Source organism: Salvelinus alpinus, chromosome 38, assembly GCF_045679555.1.
Source record: "Salvelinus alpinus chromosome 38, SLU_Salpinus.1, whole genome shotgun sequence".
Lineage (NCBI taxonomy): Eukaryota > Metazoa > Chordata > Actinopteri > Salmoniformes > Salmonidae > Salvelinus > Salvelinus alpinus.
Window position 1 is genome coordinate 1,074,811 of NC_092123.1, and position 22,424 is coordinate 1,097,234.

A 22,424-nucleotide genomic window follows, 5' to 3' on the forward strand; every position below is an offset into this window, starting at 1 on the left:
AGGTCCGTGACAACTCCCCTTTGGTGATAGTAAAAGTCACTTCAGTTCAGTTGAATGAACAGCCCGCTGTGGAACGTCACAGCACTAAACAATCCACCTTCTAAAGCCAGCGGTCCCACTGGACCAGAACAAAGACCCAGCAACATGTCTCAATGATATTGTAGATGGGCTTTAATATGGAGCAGTGGTGATCAGGGACGTAGACATAGCTGTATAGGAGACAGTATCTGAAGAAGAGGCGGCTGGAGGTACTGCAGAGGTGTGAGATGAGATGCATTCGTCTATTTGCCCTTGCATTTCCGCAGCAGGGGCAGACAAAGCTCCTGTGATAAACAAACAGACAAACTAATGTGATTTTTATTCAATTATTTAAATGAATGAGTACATAAGAGAAACACAGCTCACCTGTAGGCGTGGCGAGGCGCTAGCGGAGCGTGCAGCTAGGGTAACCGTGTACGGGTTGTAGCCTTGGAACAGCGCCTTCCGCTGGTTGGGCTGTAAAAGGACCTGCACCCGCTCACTGGCTACTGCCTTCCTCACTGGCCCAGGCACTGGCCAGATGACTGGACGGTCCTGGGCATACTGGGGGTGGTCAGACTTAGGGACTGGGAGAGGGGAGGTGGGATGGGATGGGGAGGAGGAAGGAGACGGAGAGAGTAATGGAAAAAGAGAGCGTGTGTGCGAGACAGGTAGATAGAGTAGCAACAATTTTCAGGCTAAAAATTAACACCACATTTACTTTGCAATGTAGTTGGATGGCCGTTATTAAACGTTACTGTCTGAGGTAAATACGAGGTATCTTAAGTGTCTTACTGGCAAGGAGCTGTAGTCGGGAGGAGGTTGCAGCTGGGTGGGGGGGTGCCAGTGAGGTCTTGGATGAATGGGGCGAATAGAGACCCTGCCTCCGCTTGGGACAGGCCAACTGGCAGACCCTAGGACTGGCTACTGCAGTCTGCACCGCTGTGCTCAGCTAGAGAGAGAGAGACACACACACACAAAGAGAGGAAACAAGAGAGATAGCTAGATATGGAGAGACACGGATAGAGAGGATTATACATTGAGGTGTGTGTGTGTGGTGCTCACGGAGACCAGTAGGGGGCGGTCATATGCCCAGCCTGCGGTGGGGAGACGGGGCAAAGCCAGAGAACACACTCTATTGGATGGATAGGCACTCAGAGCTGCTACACTGACCTCCCATTGGGGAGATGATCTGGAGAGGGAGGAGAGTCATCATGCATTATACACATCATTAACATACTGTACAACATTATGAAGTGTTACCTGCTCTGTTCAAACCCAGAATGAAGCCGCTTCCTGCCACACAGCTGGGACCAGTGGGGCGTCAACTCTACAACAAAAACAGTAACATTAAAAAGGTCATTATGAAGTCAATTATCCACAACACAAACATAGAGACAGAAAGAGAGAGTGAAAAAGGGATAGGGACAGAAAGAGAGTGGGGTGATCTTACCAAACTTGGTGGTGGAGCCATTTCTTTCAGGTGGGAGTTCATCTAGCCAGTAGACTGACCGTCTGGAAGGAAAAGAATCAGTCAGTCTGTCAGTGTGTGTGTGTGTGTGTGTGTGTGTGTGTGTGTGTGTGTGTGTGTGTGTGTGTGTGTGTGTGTGTGTGTGTGTGTGTGTGTGGCAGTACCGGTCAGGGAATCGGAGCAGGTTGGGTTTGGGCTGAGCGAGTTGCACCATCCGGGTAGTCATGGATACGTGAGCTGCTGAACCTTAACAAAAAGATGGCTGTTTATTGGGGATGACGGGCTCGTGGTAATGGCTGGAGCGGCATAGGTGGAATGGTATCAAATACATCAAATATGGGATCCATGTGTATGATGCCATTCCATTAGCTCCTTTCCAGCCATTATTATGTGACATGCTCCCCTCAGTAGCCTCCACTGGTTGATTGTATTTTCCTTTAAATGTCTCTGAACACAGCACCTTTTCTTCAATGGGAGACAAGTACAAAGTCAAAGGGATAACAATAACACCTCATTATGACATGTAAATAGGCTAACAATGGCATAAACATGACATAAGAGCTGTCATGACCACTAGTAAGAAAATATTTTCAACTTTCTCTCAAATATGCTGTCAACTATGCACTGGATGCCAAGTTGCCAACGACTTTATTTACTACTACAGTAGGAATAATTCACCTTGAACAATGATAACATAGGCTAGTGAGTCAGTTCATGAGTACACAGTATTAATCAGATACGTTTTTATAAAGTAAACGCAATATCCACGATTAGCAGCCTAAAATATTTGCACACATCACGTTATTTTATCACGTCGCCTACCTGCCGCTGCCACGCGATCAACTTGGGGTGTGTTCGTAAAATCGCTCTGGAGTGCCAGAGTGCGCTCTGTGCGTTCGTAAATTTAGAGAAATGTCAGATTGTCCGTTCGTAAATTCAGAGCGCACAGTTGACGCTCTGGCCGAGGAGTAGGGTTGATCCGAGCGTTCTGACCTCACAACGGCAGTCGAGCACCCAAGCTAACTGGCTAAAGTTGGCTAGCTTGCTAGCTACTTCCAGACATAAATGAGAGAACACCTCACTCTGACCATTTTACTCGCCCAAGCAGAGCAGGCTAGGCTCATGTCATCTAGAGAGTTGGTGACTGTAACTGTGCTGCTGGCAACAATTTAATACTTTTTTTGCCGAAATTTCTTGATACATGTAGTATTCAACAGGTGTTGTGCGTTCATAAATTCATTAGCTAGTTATTCTGCGCTCTGATACACTCAGACTAGAGTGCACTGAAATCTGAGTAGGGGTGCGTTCGTAAATGCACTCTGGTTATCTACTCCAAATTCAGAGCACTCTCGTTTGTGCCAGCGCACTGAATAACTGATGAATTTACGAACGCGCAACACCCATTGAATATTACCGGTTGGTAGACGTTGGCAAAAAAAACTATGAAATTGTTGCCAGTAGCAGTTAGTCACAAACGCTCGAGATGACATCTAAAAAACGTCATTTGCTCTGCTATGGCGAGTGAGGTGTTCTTTCATGTGTCTGGAAGTAGCTAGTAATCTTGCCAACTTTAGCCTGTTAGTAGTCAAGCACCCAAGCTAGCCAAAGCGTCCAGCGTGCGCTCTGAACGCTCCGAGAGCGAAACAAATTTATGAACGCCCAGAACGCAGTCTGAGCGCACACTGGCACTCCAGATTGAATTTACAACCACACCCTAACTAGCCAAAGTGAATTTACGAACGCACCCTTGATGTTTATCCTTGTTTGCGCTGATACTGACCCCTGGTGGTTGCTATGGTGACGCCAGTGTCTATATCATCCGTCATGTCACGCAGAGTGATGTGAAAGCCATTCATAATCAGGACATTATTGAACGCACATGCTGGTATTTTTTCGATTTCTCTTGCAATTTCAATTTAAACACTAGCATGCCAATTAGAACGAAGCAATGATATTAGTATGGACAATGGAAAGTAGTAAATATATTTATCTGAACAACCCTTATCCCTTCCCTCTACCTGTGTATATGGGGTTAGACTTAACAGTTTTTTAAAAACAAAATCACACTTTATTTTCATAGAACACGAGAAAACCTTACAAACAGCACCACAGTAACAAACCTACCTATTATTCTTTAGCTTTCATGATCAAAGTCCAAAAAACATTCACACTTTAACACACAACTACACTGAGTGCACAAACATTAGGAACACCTGCTCTTCCCATTACATTCCGACTAGGCGAAAGTTATGATCCCTTATTGATGTCACCTGTGTCTATGAAGTGGAGGAGACATGTTAAAGGAGGATTTTTAAGCCTTGAGACAATTCAGACATGGATTGTGTATGTGTGCCATTCAGAGGGTGAATGGGCAAGACAAAATATTTAAATGCCTTTGAACAGGATATGGTAGTAGGCACTCCGGTTTGAGTGTGTCAAGAACTGCAATGCTTTTCTGTGTGTATCAAGAATGGTCCACCACTCAAAGGACATCCAGCCAACTTGGGAAGTGTGGGAAGCATTGGAGTCAACATGGGCCAGTATCCCGGCGAACTGAGGCTGTACAGAGGGCAAAATGGGGTGCAACTCAATATCAGGAAGGTGTTCCTAATATTTTGTACACACAGGGTATAATACCAGCATTCATTCATATAAGTACTGAAAAAGCTTTCAAGCACACATTTCTATAATAGCTTTCCACTATAGCGATGTAGCGTTCTACTGTATAGCACTATTGGATGAAACTCCCACCCTGGTACAGCTAGCTAATCAATGTGCCAGACGGATGATCGATAACACTCTATTGACATACAGTAACCTGCTCTGTTACAGCATTTTCCTTTGGCCATATAATACAGTAACCATTGTGGTTTCCACCAGAACCATGTTGACGCGCTAAGAATAACATCACACAGTTCCACAGCAGCCCTGTCAGCATCTCCGCAGACGACAGCACCTTCTGTAATAGTATCACAAATAGCCGTGTCCCACTCTATTGCCTATATAGTGCACTACTTTTGATCAGAGTGCACTAAAGTAGTGCACTACATAGGCAATAGGGTGCCAGTTGGGATGCAAATAATGAGTGGAGAAGGGTCAGAGGGTCTGTACTATGACAGGGTAGAGCAGAGACAGGTGTTCAGCTCCTCTGATAGGTAGTTTGTGCTTGGTGTAGTAGTGGATGACCTCTGGTACAGAGGAGAATGGAGGACTGTTCTCTCCCAGGACGTAACGACTCTCTGAACTCCGAGTGAACTTCATATGCATGAAGCCCTGACAACTCCTGAAAGACAGAGGAGAGAGAGAAAAAGAGAGAGCAGCGTTATAAAATCCTTAACACCTTATTAGGGCCTAGATAAATATGGAAAACACATTTACGATGATGTGATTGGCATAATGTAGAACATCAGGAAGGCTTCCTGAGTTGTCCAGTGGTCTAAGGCACTAGAGATCCTGGGTCGAGTCCAGGCTCTGTCGCAGCCGGCCGCGACCGGGAGACCCATGGGGCGGCGCACAATTGGCCCAGCATCGTCTGTTTTAGGGGAGTGTTTGGCCGGCAGGGATGTTCTTGTCCCATCGCGCACTAGTGACTCCTGTGGCGGGCTGGGTGCAGTGCACGCTGACACGCCAGGTGTTTCCTCTGACACATTGGTGCGGCTGGCTTCCGGGTTAAGCGGGCGTTGTGTCAAGAAGCAGTGCGGCTTGGCTGGGTTGTGTTTCGGGGGACGCACGGCTCTCGACCTTCGCCTCTACCGAGTCCGTATGGGAGTTGCAGCGATGGGACAAGACTAACTACCAATTGGATACCACAAAATTGTGGAGAAAAACAAACTAACCAAAAAGATAACACCAGGAGAATGAGAGAGGGAGAGTGTGTAAAGGTACCTGAGGGAGAGAGAGTAGTCTTGTGGGCAGGTCTGGCTCTTCCTCACCAGGTAGGAACTCTCTTTGCATAACGTCAGTAGAGTCTCTGCCTCCGCACGACTCACAGCACCGTGGTACCACCTGCAAGGGGGACATATTACTGTGTGACGCATAGCAAGGGACACAAAATTGTGACACACGGCCAGGGGGAGCTTCTTAAATTATACTGAGAGTCAGAGGTTGAGGGGAGGAACTTACACCTGTCTCTCCAGGGGCAGGCAGGGGTCCACTCTCTCACCCAGGATAGGGGTGTCACCAGGCCTCCGAAGGCTGGCTGGGGCTGTGGGGCTGGTCCTGGGTAGTTTGGCCTGGTCTGACTGGGCTAACGACTTCTCCCACTCTGCCCCCTCAAACTTCACTACAAATGGAGAGTTTTATTAGCCAACTACTTAAATACCTGGGCAACAGGTAGCGGTTAAGAGAGTTGAGCCAGTTACCGAAATGTCGCTGGTTCGAATCCCGAGCAGACTAGGTGAAAAATGTGCCCTTGAGCAAGGCACTGAACCCTGATTGCTCCTGTAAATCGCTCTGGATAAGAGCGTCGGCTAAATGACTAAAATGTAAAACTGCAGCATCTACTGAGTGCCTCCTACACCAGAATAGATCAGAGCACTGGTGTACTTGCTAGAGCTTTAGAGATGTATTTTAGAGCCGAACAATTCAGTGATGCTTTCCTCTATTAGATATCTACCTGCTAGAGCTTTGGAGATGTTGTCCTTCTTCCATTCCCAGGGCTGGTCGTACTCCTCTGCTGGTCTCTCATCGTCCTGGGGCAGCCTGCTCTCTCTGACCTCTCTCTGGAAGAGGAGGAGGAGGAGGAGAGGATGTAGGAGGATGATGAAATCAAAACAGAGAAGAAGAAGAAGATTGTTACCTGTTCGTCCCTGAGGAACTCTCTCCCCTGCTGCTGTGGTGGCGCCCCCCGGTGGCGATGTCGAGTCCTTCATCGTAGGGGTCATCATAGAGTTGATCTCCGATCCCAACCACAACCCTTTCACTGCCCACTCCTGGCTGGCCCCGCTCTGGGCCCTGCTGGAGCTCTACACACACAATCAATTCATTAACTGTGAGTCTATGCATCTCAGTAGTACGTCAGTCATTTTAGACAGCCAGGCGTGAAGTCCAATGTGTGGGTGTGTAGGCAACAGCTAAAAGGAACCAACCTGTGATGACCCTCTGGGCTTCAAAGGGTTCCATGTAGCTGCTGCTGTCCCCTGGACGGAGACTGAGACCTAGGATAGGGTTAGGGCTGAAGGCTACCAGGGTAGGACTGGTGATGGGGCTGAGGCCCAAGATAAGGTGTGGGCTAGGGTTAGGCTCCCAATCTGCTCTAAGCCGTGGAACTGGTCTGGCATCAAACGGGTCCGAGTAGTCAGTGTCAGAGTTCCCTACTGCTGCAGGAGCAGAGGGAAGCACCTGGAGAGAGTGATGGACGGTGGGTGGGTTAGAGAGGAAAAAGGGTAAAAATAATTTTAAAAAATACTAAAGAGTCAAAGCCATAATGAGGAGAATCATGTGGATACAAAGAACATGAAAGAGGGAGATCAACAATAAAAACAACAACTGTCAAGCCATACCGGTTCCTGGTGGATGGTGACGGGGCTCAGGGGGATCTTACTGCGACTGAACTCCTGAGAATCCACCTTGATCAGCCTGTGTTTGGGAGACACCACCTTCACCTGGAATACATTATAACAACCTTTAAAGACATGTAATAACATGGTCATAACACCTGTAAAGCCATGTGTTTGATACTGTTAGATCCACCACATTCCAGCAATTACATTGAGCCAGTCCTCCTATATCTCTGCCAACCAGCCTCCTCTGCTGTAATAACAGCAGAAGATATAACATTTCCCACCTCTGCATCGTTGGGAAGGACAGAAGCGAAGGCGGGAAATGCATGCAGGCTTACTGTCCCCCTGCAGCCACCGTAGCAGCCATTTTGTGGTTTCTCTGTGCTCTGGTAGGGGTCTTCAAAGTCCAGGTCTTTCTGGGCTCTGTAGGCCCTCAGGATCTCACTCTCTGTGTAGTCAGGACGTGGAAGCTGGGGGGCGTCACGACGGCTGCCGAAGTTCAGGTAGTCCTTTAACCACTTTGCCATGGGTCTGAGGGAAGGAGAATAAAGCAGAATATTACATCATATCTAACTAACACTGTCAACACTTCCAATAATGTGCTTACCGTGACAATGGAATCAGTAAAAACAATACACACTGGCATTCAGTGGACGCTTATCAAGCTGGGTGTGTGAGGGAATAAAACACTGGGTCTGGCAGTCAGTCATTGGACAATGTAAGTGATCAGGGTAGGTCAGACAATTTATCTAAGAGGAATATTAACGTTCTAATGTAACTAATTACATAACTTGGTTGGTATGGGTGCAGTGGACATGAAAGGAGGAAAGACTGGCATGATAGACCTGAGCAGGAAAAACTCTGGGCCTTAGTTGTTTAAAGGCCCATATATATAACATATTGAGCAAAAGAAAGGACTTTTTCAATCACACTAGCTAACGTTACCTATGTAACCTTTGCTTTGTGACATGAGGATCGGAGCTAGATAAAGCTAGGTAGCCGAACTGGAATTCATTCATCAAACTAACGTTTGAGAGAGTAGCAACTGTTAGCTGGCTAGATATTGTACTGTATTTTCAGATAATTTTATTTACAAGGCTATATTTCGTTTGAATCTGGAAAGCGACAGACAAGCTAGTCAGTCATGGATCTAACGTTACCTACTACGAATGTTTGGCCATTGTCTGGCTAGTTATAATCAGCTGATGTTAGATAGCTAACGTTAGTCATGTTTGGTGCAACATTGAAGACATAACGTTAACTAGCTAACGTTAGCTATGCAGCTTATATTTGCATAATAAAAAACGATACACTGTCAATACTTACGTTTTGATGGAAATCGGGGCCGTTAGCCAATGACGTATTTAATTGTGTGTCCACCCCCCATGAATTCACAGAAATGTCATTGTAGCTAGCTAACGTTAGCTAGTTAACTTGCCTCGTCTTGAGCTGAATAAAACAAGTTTGCCTGCCACGAACGTAAATTAACTACACTACGTCAGTCAGTCCGTTTAAAACAAAGATTAAATGCATTTTGTAGGATAGTATTTCAGTTAGCTAGCTAGTTGGCTAACGTTACAATTTCTATCTAGCTAACTAATTCGACTAGTTTAGCCAGAAATGGTTAGCTCACCAAGCTACAAAAACAACGGTTAGCTAGCTACAAGAAAGTATTCTTCGGTGGGGTTTAACGGCGGTTGGCATCCAATATTAATGGCCCATTACCGCCACCAAATGGACTGGAGTATAAATCCATTATACTTCGTAATACAAAAAAAGTATTGCCATCCAACCCTTCACTCATTAAAAACCCACCACTCCATTCCACTATTTTGAACCTATCTGATCCTATACCAGGCAGATGGTCTGGGAGGACGGGACACTACCATTCAACACACCCTATTCTGCTTTAAAATCTTGTAAACCCAAGTATGTCTCTGCAGCTGCCACCACAACACCTATTTTCTGTGATTTTCCATTCCATTCCTGCAGGACAGTTGACAACCATAGCAATAAACACTGAAAAGCCAACCTTACTGAAGCACATTGCATTCGTAGGCCTATCACTCTGTACTGGCAAAATTCTACAACTCTTAGGAGCCTCTTAGGATCCCTTACCCTTGACACATCTTCCTCTACTTTCTTCACTGCCTCAGCATACAACACATTCTGTACAACTCTGACCCTGGCAACTTCAACCTGCCTCTCTGACACTCTAGACTTCTGATCCCCAGTAACATGAGCACCCCTACAGTTAGCCCAATATTGGACTAAAGGAGCCTCACGTTACTCATTAGTCCAAGGACCTTACATGTTCTGTTAAATTGGTGAATTGGCTCTGGAAGCCCAAACAGACAAATACTCCATCTAAATGTGAATCGATTCTCAATTGCAGTATTGTTCTAGAAACATAAATACTTCTACTTTCATATCACAAATGCAAAAATATACACTTACTATCCACTGTTTTACCAGTTAGATTATTATTTTTTGTCACATGCACAGGGTCGCATTTGTAATTGCAGGGTACAGTGAAATGCTCACTTTTGTGTCTGTAAGTATACAGACAAGGAGGCATACAAAGATATGTCAATTGGTGTTGGTATGTTATGCAGATCACATTTACCATCCTCCCCCCTTACTTCTTCAACAAATATCCCATAGGCCTCTACATTATGGACAAGGTATGTGTATGAAAAGCATTATCAAAAGTTATTTTATATTCAGCATATTCTTATAGACTACATATTCTTACCTCTGTGGATTGTGTCCATTTTCTGTTTTAGAAAGATTTGCACAAATATGAAAAGATAGATGGTATCATCATAAAACAATATCAATTTACATCATACAAGACACAAACTTTACCTAAAAATGTAGGAAATCTTAAAGATGTTCAGTTGGGCAGTTAGGTTCCTGCAATAACCCCCACCAACAAGGAGGTTCCACCATGAACCCGACCTCCTATGGGGTTCTTGGAAGAACCTATCGGGGCCCTTTTGAGTTCCAAGAACCCTAAGGTTCTTCCAAGAACTTTGAGGATCTTAGAAGAACCCTTGTTGAACCCCTAATTTTTTGAGTGTAGGCCGTATTTGTACTGTTTAACCATACAATTGTCCTGTGTGGGGCGGCAGGGTAGCCTAGTGGTTAGAGCATTGGACTAGTAATCGAAAGGTTGCAAGTTCAAATCCCTGAGCTGACAAGGTACAAATCTGTTGTTCTGCCCTGAACCCACTGTTCCTAGTCTGTCATTGAATATAAGAATTTGTTCTAATCTGACTTTACTAGTTAAATAAAGGTTAAAAAAAACAGTATCTTTAACACAGTTGCAGCTGACAGTATTTGTGGCATCTGTCTTCTGTTGACACACGGGTGTTCGTAGTCCACTCTGTCATCTGTCTGTTTTCCATAAACAAGAGCTGTATCACATCGCCATGTGGGAATCTTAACCCTAGCCCTATAAAGTTGTATCAATTAAACCTCTTTTTTTTAATATGAAAGATAAGGTCCTTATGCTTCCAAAACCATACCGCAAGCGACGCGTGTTAATGTTCAGACCGAGCTTTGTCGTCCTTAACAACACTCCCCCCTACAGAAGACTCCTTTGTCTAATGACTCTTATGTGTAATGGAACTGATAGTCATGACCAAGGGCTACCCTACAGTTAACACATGCTGCTTTACTGATGCTACAAAGTCCTTTGTCCCATGCCCTCCTGCACACATAGGAATCTCCCTTCTACACACTGCTGCAACATGACCATAAGCTTGGCACCTGAAACACTGTAGTGGGTTCGGCACAAAAGCTCTTACAGGATAACTGATATAGCCTAACATGACTTTGTCGGGTAACGACTCAGAATTAACTCAAAAGGACAGACAGTGACTCTTCTGTTTCACCATGCTCGCCACCGGTCTGCGTTGCACCAAATGGCAGGCGTCACAGACACCGGGAATCATCTATTTCAGTTGCTCCACCTCCACCCTTACCTCAGTAATCACACCTTTCAACGACACCCTGTTTCTGAGAGCAAAACTAGTAACAAGTCTTGTCCCCAGCTCCCTCTGGGTGGAAGAAACACAAAAAAATCATCACAAGTCCACTTCGGGTTACCTTCACTGATTCAACAGTATCCCAATTCCGTCAGCCAAAAGGCAGGGGTCCACTTTCTCCAAAAATGTCACTTCTACTGGACCAGAATCATCTTTATCATGACAATCAGTGTGAGGCAAGGGCTCAGAGATCTTCACCACATAGTGATAAGTGATATCTGAGCGAAACTGAGAATGAATGGGCCAACATTTCATATTTTCTTTACTGACAAAAAAACAAAAACTTTGGCGTATATTTCTAATATTTAACGCAGGCTGTCTTTGAATGTTTTAGCTAAATATATATATATATATACACATTTAACAAAAACTCCACCTACAGGGCACGTGCCAGCCTGCCAGGAGAGCTCAGCAGCTCAAATAAAGAGCATGCCAAGCCCCTTTCGGAAAGGTACCCTACCATACCGGCAGATGACAATGTTGATCTGGCATGGAGTGTCATCTTTCATTCCAAACGCATTAGTAGCCAGCAATACATTTGAACTGCCCCAACCACATCCGTTTCAACAGAGCCACGGCACGATGCAAGCGTGTCACAATGAATGTGCAGGCAGAGAGTTGACATGCTGTACAGCATTGGAGACGGGGGCCAAATCTCCTTTTCCATGCCAGATGAGGTGGAAGAGAACATCTGAATTTTCTAGTTCCTCAGGACAAGTGGGGAGTATGACTGTGAGAGAGCAGTTTTTGTTGTTGTTGCCATTGTTACAATCACTTGATTGTTGTTGAGTCAAGTACACACCAGTGCCTGTTTAGTAGCCAATTTAGTGTGATAACTTGAAGTTCAATCAAGGAGCATTTTAGGAAAAGTTATGCCTCTGTCACATTGCTTTCATGTTCTAAACTCACAAAAGCCGCCTACTACAGCTGAGAATTTTGGTCTTTGGGTAAAGTCGTGTGTACATGAAATGATCAAGTAAACTCTATTCTTTGTGGCAGGTAGCCTAGTGGTTAGAGCATTGGGCCAGTAACCGAAAGGTTGCTAGATTGAATCCCTGAGCTGACAAGGTAAAAATCTGTTGTTCTGCCCTTGAACAAGGCAGTTAACCCACTGTTCCTAGGCCGTCATTGTAAATAAGAATTTGTTCTTAACTGACTTGCCTAGTTAAATAAAGGTTAAATAAAAATGTGTATTTCTATCTGCAACACAGGCCTACATTTACAACCTCCACACCCAGTGTCTCTCCAGGACCAGTTCAGAGACCCCTGCCCAATAACACACAACTGTAACAAACACTTAGCTAGGACCTAAAGTACATTTTTATGACTCCAGAAAAGTCAGACATTGTACTCAAATCCGTTTTTTTTCTCAGATTGGGTAGGGCACAAGAGAAAATAGTTTAGAATGTGCCACAGTGCAAGAAAACATTTAGTGAACCACTGATTTAGGGTAAAATATGTATTTAATGAAAAGTCAAAACATGACATACACCTTTACAAAGTTGGAAGATGGACATTTCAAAATGTATTTTCTAAAATCACAGGTGAAAACTTATTACATTGGGGGTAAGGGTCACAAAGCAGGATGATACAATTCAGCCCTTTAACTCTCCTATATACCCTGAAACAAATACAGTAGTTTTAAATCACAGGCATCAAATTGCTTACCCCTTTCTTACACCTAATAACCATCCTTGTGTTGTGATCTTGAAAATCCCAAACCGTTCTGGGTTGTGTGGAACAGGTGAATTGCCCAACATCATATCAACACAATTCCATATCACGAAGTTCAGACAGACTGAGCATTTTGATTAGCCAAAGCGTCGCCAGCCTTTCTCATTCACTGTTGTTGCTGTCATCACTGTCGGAATACGCCCCCAGGAGGCTGAGCGACGACGACCCATTCTGTGCTGTGATTGGCTTAGTAGCCTCCATCGGTACGATAGCAGCTGCCTTTGAAACTGCAAAGCAGGAAGTACCGAGGTAAGAATGACAGAAATAGCAGTAAAAGTATCTTCAGCCATACAACACGTAGAGCAGAGTGACTTCCTGCGGTGCTAACAGACAAAATACTGCTACAATTGTCTCTTCTCAGGCTGCACTGTCCATTGAGGCATTGGTAAGAGCCAATAATGACAGCGTTGACAGTAATGAATCCTGTTGTTATTGACTGCTGTAAAAGGCGCCCGCATGCTTTACAGCTGGAAGAATTCTTGCATATATTATGGCTATGTTTTGGTCTGTTTTCAGTGAGGGTTGCCCCCAGAAAAGAATAGTGTGCGCCCGAACAGCTGAAGTTCAGAGACTAAGTCTACGCCCCTTCGTCAGTGATTGGTCAACAGTAGAGATTCTTCAATAAAGTCTTTGTTGTTATTCAACGAGTCGTCTCGTTTTTTTATGCAAATGTTTTCATTGAGAAATACTGCACCAAACATCTTAGTTAGATGTAAAATTGCGCGACTAAGATCTCCTCGTCAAAATTACTTCGGTCGCCAGCTGTACAGTGTTTCCTCTGACACATTGGTGCGGCTGGATTCCGGGTTAAGCGAGCAGTGTGTCAAGAAGCAGTGAGGCTTGGTGGGGTCGTGTTTAGGAGGACGCATGACTCTCGACCTTTGCCTCTTCCGAGTCCATACGGAGTTGCAGTGATGGGACAAGACTAACTACCAATTGGATTCATCACGAAATTGGGGAGAAAAAGTACAACAAAATTTAAAATAAATGCCAGATTTCTTGAGTTCTATTTTGAGGAAGTGTACACTGGCTACAATGTCTCAAAATGCACAAAGTACTATTACTGTTTTTTTCTCATTTTTCAAGCAAAGGTCTTTTAAAGGAGTATGTATGCAAGCACACTAGTTCGGCTAAGCGCCTCCCGAACTGAAGCATGCTGACGCCTTAAGCAGGAAATCACCTCGGTGTATACGAAGTCATTTCGATATTGCAGTTTCTGCCATAAAGCTTCTGTTAAAGCCTCCATAGCTCACCTGTCTGTGTGTTAGAGCCTGCAGGAGTTACTGTGGTATCAGGTTTAGGGACAGAGGTCGCTGGTTTCTTTCTTACCACCAGTGATCCCAGTGCCCCTCCACCTCCCAGCCCCCCCACACTTCTCTCCCAGCTCTCCACCTTGGCCTTCTTCACCCCCCCCACTGACAGGCCCTGCAGAAACAACACACAGGACATAAGTAGGCATGTTGGTTAACATGTATTGTGAGGCCTGTGTGTGTGTTTGGTCTGTGTGTGTTACCTGTGTGTCAGTGAGTCTGTCTGTGGTGAGGATGTCAGTAGGTCTGTCTGTGCTGGGTTTCTTTGGTCTGCTGCTGCTCTCGCTCTCCTGGTCTGAGTCAGAGTCAGAGTCTCTTAACCTCTTCACTAGAGCTCTCTCTAGCATCTCCCTGTAACACATACATAACCATTTTGTTATTTTGCTTTTCTTGCACTATTTCAAAAAAGAAATTGCTTAACAATTTCCCTCATCATCATCCCTCTGTCTGTACTCACCGTGTCTCCCTCTCGTCCTCCTCCCCCTGTCTGTACTTACCGTGTCTCCCTCTCGTCCTCCTCCTTCTCCCTCTCGTCCTCCTCCTTCTCCCTCTCGTCCTCCTCCTTCTCGTCCTCCTCCTTCTCCCTCTGTCTGTACTCACCGTGTCTCCCTCTCGTCGTCCTCCTTCTCCCTCTCTCTGTCTGTACTCACCGTGTCTCCCTCTCGTCCTCCTCCCCCTGTCTGTACTTACCGTGTCTCCCTCTCGTCCTCCTCCTTCTCCCTCTCGTCCTCCTCCTTCTCCCTCTCTCTGTCTGTACTCACCGTGTCTCCCTCTCGTCCTCCTCCCCCTGTCTGTACTCACCGTGTCTCCCTCTCGTCGTCCTCCTCCTCCCTCTCTCTGTCTGTACTCACCGCGTCTCCCTCTCGTCCTCCTCCTTCTCCTGCTCTTTGGTCCTCTGCTCCAGCTCTTTGTATGTTCCCAGCATTCCTTCAAAGTCCACCGAAGCCTGCCTCTGGTTCAACTCCTTGAGCTCCTGAAGATTCTCCAGAACCTCCATCTCCATCTTAGAGTCCCGCGTACGGTTCTCCAACACCTAGAACAGAACATCATCAGCACGGCTCTTCAACACAACATCGTTACGGTTCTCCAGAAACCTGGTAGAGAACATATCATCAGTCTGTCAGGTTCTCCAGCACTGTTTCTCTAGATATACCTTCATAGGGTTGTTCAACTCTTCCTCCTCTCTGTCCTTAGTTATCTTCTTCTCTTCCTCCTCTAGAAGTTTCTCCGCCTGGAAGTTCCTTGTGGCTCCGTGTTCCATGGCATAGTCTGTGTTCTCCGGATCAGTCTGCAGACAACACACACTGGGTGAGTACACACACTGTTCTAAGACGTAGTTTGTGTTTTATGACTCAGTTTACAGACACACGTGCAGAAACAAATTTACCTTAAAGGTGATCTCGGCCAGGCATCGTGTACACTTGATGTAGAAGCGGAAGATGGGCAGTCCCATGTAGAGCTCATTCATCACAGTCTCCTTACGGGCGTTGAACTTCTTCCCCTTGTAAATGTACTCCCCACAAGTCTTACACCTGCAAGGCACACACGCAGGGACAGGGTCAGAGCACACACACGCAGGGACAGGGTCAGAGCACACACACGCAGGGACAGAGCACACACACACGCAGGGACAGGGTCAGAGCACACACACACGCAGGGACAGGGTCAGAGCACACACACACGCAGGGACAGGGTCAGAGCACACACACACGCAGGGACAGGGTCAGAGCACACACACACGCAGGGACAGGGTCAGAGCACACACACGCAGGGACAGGGTCAGAGCACACACACGCAGGGACAGGGTCAGAGCACACACACGCAGGGACAGGGTCAGAGCACACACACGCAGGGACAGGGTCAGAGCGCGCGCACACACACACGCAGGGACAGGGTCAGAGCACACACACACACACGGACAGAGCACACACACACGCGGGGACAGGGTCAGAGCACACACACACGCAGGGACAGGGTCAGAGCACACACACACGCAGGGACAGAGCACACACACGCAGGGACAGAGCACACACACGCAGGGACAGAGCACACACACGCATTCATTCACTCACACCTCATGGTACCTGTTTCTGGGCAGGGTTGTAGAGTGTTGACATACCTCATGTTGAAGGGAGCCATCAGCCGGACCACATACTGCCTGTCTTTAGGGAGCTTGAGTTTGGGTATTTTAGCCGGGTCGAAATCTGGCGGGTAGTATTTCTACAGGAGAACGAACACAGTCAGCAGTGTAATTTAACTACGAAATATCTGATTCACATTGCCTTTATCAGTCAGTAGCTACAACAACGAGAGGAAAACATACAAGAATTAGACAAACACAATTCACATAAAGAGATGACAACATTCAACGTTTACAGCAAGAGCCTGCTCTATATCAGTATATCCTCATAAGGAACGATAGACAGGAAACATAGTTAGTTAGTTACAATGAGTACGACTACTAGCTACATAGCTAGCTAAGCGTATTGAGCTAGCTACTACTATTGTGCTACTACTATTGTGTAACATTGAAGCAAAAAGTGTTTGCTTCAATGGCCAAGCCTGATTAGCAACACGCAGCTTGCTAGCAAACATTGCATTCGCTAAACAACTGCCCGTTTTCAGCGAATTGAGAATAAATCAAGACATAGTAAATAAGAATTGTACTTACGTTTAAAACTTTTCTTTCTGACATTCTTAATTGGAAATAAAACCTAACTTTAGCGACGAAATGGAAGGATAAACTGTGATAATGTTAGCTAAAGAGATCGCTAGCCTGCTGTAATGCGATGTTTGAGAAAAGCAGAAAATCCTTTCCGCTTCCGGGGTAGGTCCAGCCTTCATAATAAAAGTCGCTCATGTAGAAAAACACGCATTTAATATTACTCAATCTATAAATATTGTTTAATGATTTATATTTTAATTTAAAATGTGTCCATGAACGTGGGGTTGAGTCCCTACTACGTTATCTACGGAATAGAGTGTCAACATGGATCTGCATCACAGCAATATTATAAATTATGGATTACATTTGCCATCATAAGAGAGAGGATTTCAGAATGACATCCATTAATAAGAAAAACGTAATAAAATATTTTTGTGAACTGAGGGAACGGGAATAGAACCTGAGTTGCTGGCGTGAAAGGCAATCACGCTACTGCATTTTTCCAACAGGGTTAACCTACTTGGTGGGAATTGTAAGGTGGCTCTATTAGCGAGGATTGCGACAATATAAATGTTGTTTATAGCGTGAATAAAAACAGACCTGAAGATCTTTTAAATGGCTCATTGTGATAAGGCTTTTATTTCATACAGGATACCTGAAAGCTATTGAGCAACTGAAACATTTGCCAGCGTGTTTTTTTTTACAGCAATACAATTCATTTCCTGTATTTAACATCATATGCTTGGTCAATTTTATTTACATGTTTTTATTTAAACTTTAAGTAGGCAAGTCAGTTTTGAACAAATTATTATTTACAATGACAGCCTACACTGGCCAAACCCGGGACTCCCAATCACGGCCAGTTGTGATACAGCCTGGAATCGAACCAAATAAATAAAATTGACCAAGCATATGATGTTAAATACAGGAAATGAATTGTATTGCTGTAAAAAAAAAACACTCAAGCATGAGATGCAGGGCCTTAGACCACTGCGCCACTCGGGAGCCCGAAAGAGCACACTGTGATTCAAGCATTATCCACAGACTATGCATCCATATGATTTCACCCGTGTGTGCAATACTGTACGGTCAGTCAAATGATCCTTACAGTTAAAACATTTTCTCTACTTGCTGTGACAACCTTTAATATGTCTCCCCAGAGCTGCTGTCTGTCTGAAGCATTTGCCACAGTCATTACAGCAAAATGATTTCTTCCCTTTGTGTATCATGGTATGCATTATCAAGCCTGTCCTATAAGGAAAACATTTGTCAGTCTCTGCACTGATATGATTTCTCCCCTGTGTGAGATCTCATGTGCACGGTCAAATTTCCCATCTTGTTGAATCACTTGCCACATTCTTTACAACTGTCAGATTTCTCCCGTGGGAGATATTGTATGGAGGGTCAAGTTTTCCTTACGGTTGAAACATTGGCCACAGTCTTTACAGTGATAAGGATTTTCTCCTGAGTGTAGCTTTGTATGTCTGATTAAGTAAACCTTTGTGCTGAAACATTTGCCACAGTCTTTAAACCGATAAATTTTCGCTGCATGTAATTTCTTATGTCTAGTAAATTCTGCCTTCTTGTTGAAGCATTTGCCACAGTCTTTACACTGATAAGACTTCTCCTCTCTAGACCCGTGTGTACTTTTTATATGCATGGTCAAGTTTCCTTTGTTGCCAAACCATTTGCTACAGTCTTTGCACCAATAAGATTTCTCCCCTGTGTGAGATCTTGCATGGCCAATTTAAGATTCCTTTGTTATTGAAACATTTGCCACAGTCTTCGCAGCGAAACGATTTTTCCCTTGTGTGTATCCTCATATGATTAGTCAAGCCTATATTATTGTAGAAGCCTCTACCACAGTCTTTACATCGACATGGTTTCTCCCTTGCAGAACAGTCTGGATTTATTGACAGGCTGTGAGTCACTAGTTGGTTCTGGTACTCTGTAGCCCTCTCCATCAGCTTCTGTTTTGATCTCTTCAGTTGTGATGATAGGTAGAGTGTCCATCTCTCTGTACTCCACAGTTTGGGTTTGGTCAAGATGTGAGGGCTGGGGTGGGTCCGCCTGATCCAAGTCACTATTTACACAGGGAGGATAGAATATAGAGTCTTTGGTATCAAACTCCAGCTGTGAAGCCAGACCCCCGTGAATGTGACCTTGCAAGCCGTTCCAGGGAAGCTGTTAGTGAAGTGGGCCCCTCCCCCTTCCTGGTCTGACCACACCCTCTTCCCCCTGAAGTACCAAGTCAGATACCACTGGGACAACAAGGATACCCCACATGAGATCACTGTGAGTGCAGACTCTTATAATGTGTCTGTGTGTGTGTGTGTGTGTGACACTGTCTTTCTCTCCTTTTCTCACGCTCTCTCTCTCCTCCCCCCTCTCACTCTCGATCTCTCTGGCTCCCTTTCTCTCTCTCCTTCTCTCTGTAGTTCGATCCGTTTGAGGACACCAAGAAAGTTCTACCAGGCCTGTCTCCTGGGAGGTCTTATCTAGTTCAGGTGTGTTCCATGGAACTGATGGGGCTGGGACAGAGCAGTGACTGGAGCCTACCTATCACTGTCACTATGCCTGCACACTGAACAACCACATGTACACACTGAGATAACACACACACACACACACACACACACACACACAAACACACACACACACACACACACACACACACACACACACACACACACACACACACACACACACACACACACACACACACACACACACACACATACACATACACACACACACAGCGATCCCACACATAGATCAACACAGGTCACACCCATAGATCCACAACTTGGCTTAACAATGATAATAAAAACACTCTATTTGTGACGCACTTTTCCAACATTGTGCTAAATATGCTCATTAAAACAACACAGTGGTATTTAACTCAGAACTGACTCCAGCATTTCCACAAACACAAACAATAAAAATCAGTCGGAAACAACCACCACCAGAGGAGTAATGAACTCCGAGTGTCTGATGCCCAGGGAGAAGGCAGGAGGTCTGGGGAGGTGGAGCAGGACCTTCTCCGGGCTGTGGGTCCCTGGCCCAGGCTTCTGAGACTGATCGTTGGGCCGGGTGGTCCGGCTCTGAATCAAAATTAAAATCACATCCAACTTTATTTTAAGGGAAACATCCCAATACTCTAGTTTAGAGGAAGATATATGCAAGAAAATACTATACAAAATATTCAATTGTAAATAAATAAATAGCTAAAAAGCTAATTACATTTTTTATTTATTTTTATTTATTTAACCTTTATTTAACCAGGTAGGCAAATTGAGAACACGTTCTCATTTACAATTGCGACCTGGCCAAGATAAAGCAAAGCAGTTCGACACATACAACAACACATAGTTACACATGGAGTAAAACAAACATATAGTCAATAATACAGTGAAAAAATAAGTCTATATACAATGTGAGCAAGTGAGGTGAGATAAGGGAGGTGAAGGCAAACAAATATATGTATAAATAAATAAAAATATAAAAAAAGGCCATGGTGGCGAAGTAAATACAACACAGCAAGTAAAATAAAAACTAAAAACACTGGAATGGTTGGTTTGCAGTGGAAGAAAGCGCAAAGTAGAGACAGAAATAATGGGGTGCAAAGGAGCAAAATAAATAAATAAATACAATAAATACCTACATAAATATAAGATAAAGCTATAAACCTGCATAGAGAAGGACGGCTGTCGTGTGAGGTAGACGCTGGGGTCAGTACTGTTGTAGCGTCCTGGTCCAGGGGTCATGGACAGGTCTTCTGATGGAGCGCCAACCTGTCTGCGTCCCGCCAGGCTGTAGCTGGCACTGGACGGCTTGTGGGGCACCTGGGAACCCAGCAGGTTAGGGAGGGTGTACCTGGGAGGATGATTAGAATGATATGAATGATATAGGGTCCCTCTTTACCCCCTCTCCCTATTCTCACTGTCTCTCTCTCTTTCATTTGTACCGGTTAGGGGCGGGCACAGAATCCATTATACGGTAGCGTGACCGAGAGCCAATAGTGTAGGAGGGAGGTCTGAGATGAGGTTTCTCTGGGCTGTAGGCACCTGGACCTGGAGTCTGGAAGAGGTCAGCTAGAAGTGAGAGTGATGGAGAGAGGGGGGGTGAGAGAGAGGGGGGGGGGAGAGAGGGGAGGAGAGAGAGAGAGAGAGATAGAGAGAGAATGTAAGGAATGTCCAGCAACAAATGCCCACTGGGGTAATAGAGTTTGATTGAACAATTTATCTGATTCAGGGAGTAGCTAGTCTCACCGGCGCGTCTTGCCCTGCCTAGCATGGAGTAAGAAGGGGTACCGACGCGGCCAAACCGGGTCATCTTGGCATCGATGTGGTACTGGGGTCCTGGACTGCAATCCACAGAGACCACTGTGGAGAAGAACGCACAATAATTCATAATAACAAAGATCAAAGGTGAATTTAAAGGTCAAACTTGAGGAAAATGTCAGCAGTACTTTCCATAGACTTCTGCTTCCTGCCCTACTAGCCTGGAGTGTGAATCCTTATGGAAACGGTGTGAATAAGGTCTACTACTCACCATACAAGAGAAATAGGCAAAGAGACTGAGATTGACCTCAGAGACTTACTGCTGCTGCTCATACGTCTGTGGAAGGTGTAGGCGGGGCTACTGGGCTTGGTGAGGTCATGGTTGATGTAGCCAATGGTTGGAGGGAGAGCATAGCGACCGGGGCCTGGCCCTAGCAACAAGTAATGATGGTGATGATAATGATCATGTTTATTTTCCAGTCATGTAAAACAAAAACAAAATTTTCCCCCCATACTCCTCCTACTCGTTTCTAGAGCTTCTACATTTCACTTTTCCATTGATGTTAAAACAGAAATATGACAGTGTTGAATACTGTCCCTGCCAACTAAATAAATGTTTTAATGTAAACATGTTACATAATAGATGTCTTCAACAAACCTTTCTCTCTGCCAGCGATTATCGGACGTCTCTTAACCTCCATGATTTGTCGATCTCTCTCTCTCTCTATTTTCCAACCCCCTCCTCTCTTCCTCTTTTACACGTTGTTCTTCTGTCACTCCCAGCTAGTGTTGCCAACCCTCAGAGAATGCTGAGGGACTTTCTCCTAGAGCAGTCAGTTGTGTCTGTGTGGGCAGCCCTGTGATTCGCTGGCAGCTAGAAATGCAATCACCAATCAGCACAACAATAACAAGCAGGAGAAGAGATTTGGTCTGGTTTTGATCCTCTGTTAGTCCAAACATATCCTCTGTGCGGGTCCTTCCTGCTCCACGTCTATAGACAAAACTTTTTTAGACCACTTCACTCAAAAGGTATCCCAGAATAAATTGACAACTCTACTCCGTGCACACGGATCTCTCTCTCTCTCTCTTTCCTCTCTTCTTCCTTCTCTTCCCTTTACTCTTTGCCGTTCTGTCACTGATTCACTCCCGGCACCATCCAGCCTCTTCAGGAAAAGCACAGCCTCAAAGGCTGAATTATAGATGGTCTTTACAAGCTGAGGAAACGTTATCTCCATTCTGCAGCCCTGGGTACACCTAAATCACCATCTCACTTCTCTTCTTAGAGTTCATGTGTCATTAGACGTGACTCCATGTTCATGTGATGAGTACGCTTCCCTGGCGACTGAAGACTTGCGGTAGCTATTCCAGGCTTTAGCTCAGCTGGTTAACA

At 45.1% G+C, this 22,424-nt stretch overlaps 4 protein-coding genes and 1 pseudogene across 6 annotated transcripts; 1 reads left to right on the top strand and 4 right to left on the bottom strand.

Annotated features, from left to right (window-relative positions):
- Positions 1-153: 153 nt before the first annotated feature.
- spmap2 (sperm microtubule associated protein 2) lies at positions 154-2,634 on the bottom strand. 2 transcript variants are annotated; one of them, XM_071387617.1, is made up of 8 exons: positions 2,312-2,634; positions 1,654-1,735; positions 1,472-1,533; positions 1,282-1,348; positions 1,084-1,210; positions 814-970; positions 406-605; positions 154-323 (listed from the first exon to the last, which is right to left on the bottom strand). In XM_071387617.1, the coding sequence occupies exons 2-8, from the start codon at positions 1,713-1,715 to the stop codon at positions 282-284; spliced, it is 717 nt and encodes a 238-aa protein (XP_071243718.1). In that variant the 5' UTR covers positions 1,716-1,735; positions 2,312-2,634; the 3' UTR covers positions 154-281. The 2 variants fall into 2 exon arrangements, with proteins under 2 accessions (XP_071243718.1, XP_071243719.1); XM_071387618.1 differs by having other exon boundaries at positions 1,654-1,726; positions 2,312-2,493.
- Positions 2,635-3,534: 900 nt separating this feature from the next.
- Positions 3,535-8,623, bottom strand: LOC139566442 (SH2 domain-containing adapter protein F-like; annotated as a pseudogene).
- Positions 8,624-12,486: 3,863 nt separating this feature from the next.
- yju2 (YJU2 splicing factor homolog) lies at positions 12,487-16,970 on the bottom strand. The gene is made up of 8 exons (XM_071387304.1): positions 16,758-16,970; positions 16,206-16,306; positions 15,474-15,618; positions 15,240-15,374; positions 14,938-15,119; positions 14,290-14,437; positions 14,030-14,201; positions 12,487-13,003 (listed from the first exon to the last, which is right to left on the bottom strand). The coding sequence occupies exons 1-8, from the start codon at positions 16,779-16,781 to the stop codon at positions 12,879-12,881; spliced, it is 1,032 nt and encodes a 343-aa protein (XP_071243405.1). The 5' UTR covers positions 16,782-16,970; the 3' UTR covers positions 12,487-12,878.
- Positions 16,971-18,630: 1,660 nt separating this feature from the next.
- Positions 18,631-19,361, top strand: ebi3 (Epstein-Barr virus induced 3). The gene is made up of 3 exons (XM_071387262.1): positions 18,631-18,684; positions 18,897-19,046; positions 19,190-19,361. Exons 1-3 carry the CDS (start codon positions 18,631-18,633, stop codon positions 19,337-19,339), a joined length of 354 nt encoding a protein of 117 aa, XP_071243363.1. The 3' UTR covers positions 19,340-19,361.
- Positions 19,362-19,569: 208 nt separating this feature from the next.
- Positions 19,570-21,841, bottom strand: odf3l2a (outer dense fiber of sperm tails 3-like 2a). Of its 2 annotated transcripts, XM_071387495.1 has the most exons (6): positions 21,693-21,841; positions 21,355-21,465; positions 21,023-21,136; positions 20,719-20,845; positions 20,441-20,627; positions 19,570-19,855 (listed from the first exon to the last, which is right to left on the bottom strand). In XM_071387495.1, exons 1-6 carry the CDS (start codon positions 21,733-21,735, stop codon positions 19,697-19,699), a joined length of 741 nt encoding a protein of 246 aa, XP_071243596.1. In that variant the 5' UTR covers positions 21,736-21,841; the 3' UTR covers positions 19,570-19,696. The 2 variants fall into 2 exon arrangements, with proteins under 2 accessions (XP_071243596.1, XP_071243594.1); XM_071387493.1 differs by lacking the exon at positions 19,570-19,855 and having other exon boundaries at positions 20,065-20,627.
- Between the last annotated feature and the right edge of the window lie 583 nt (positions 21,842-22,424).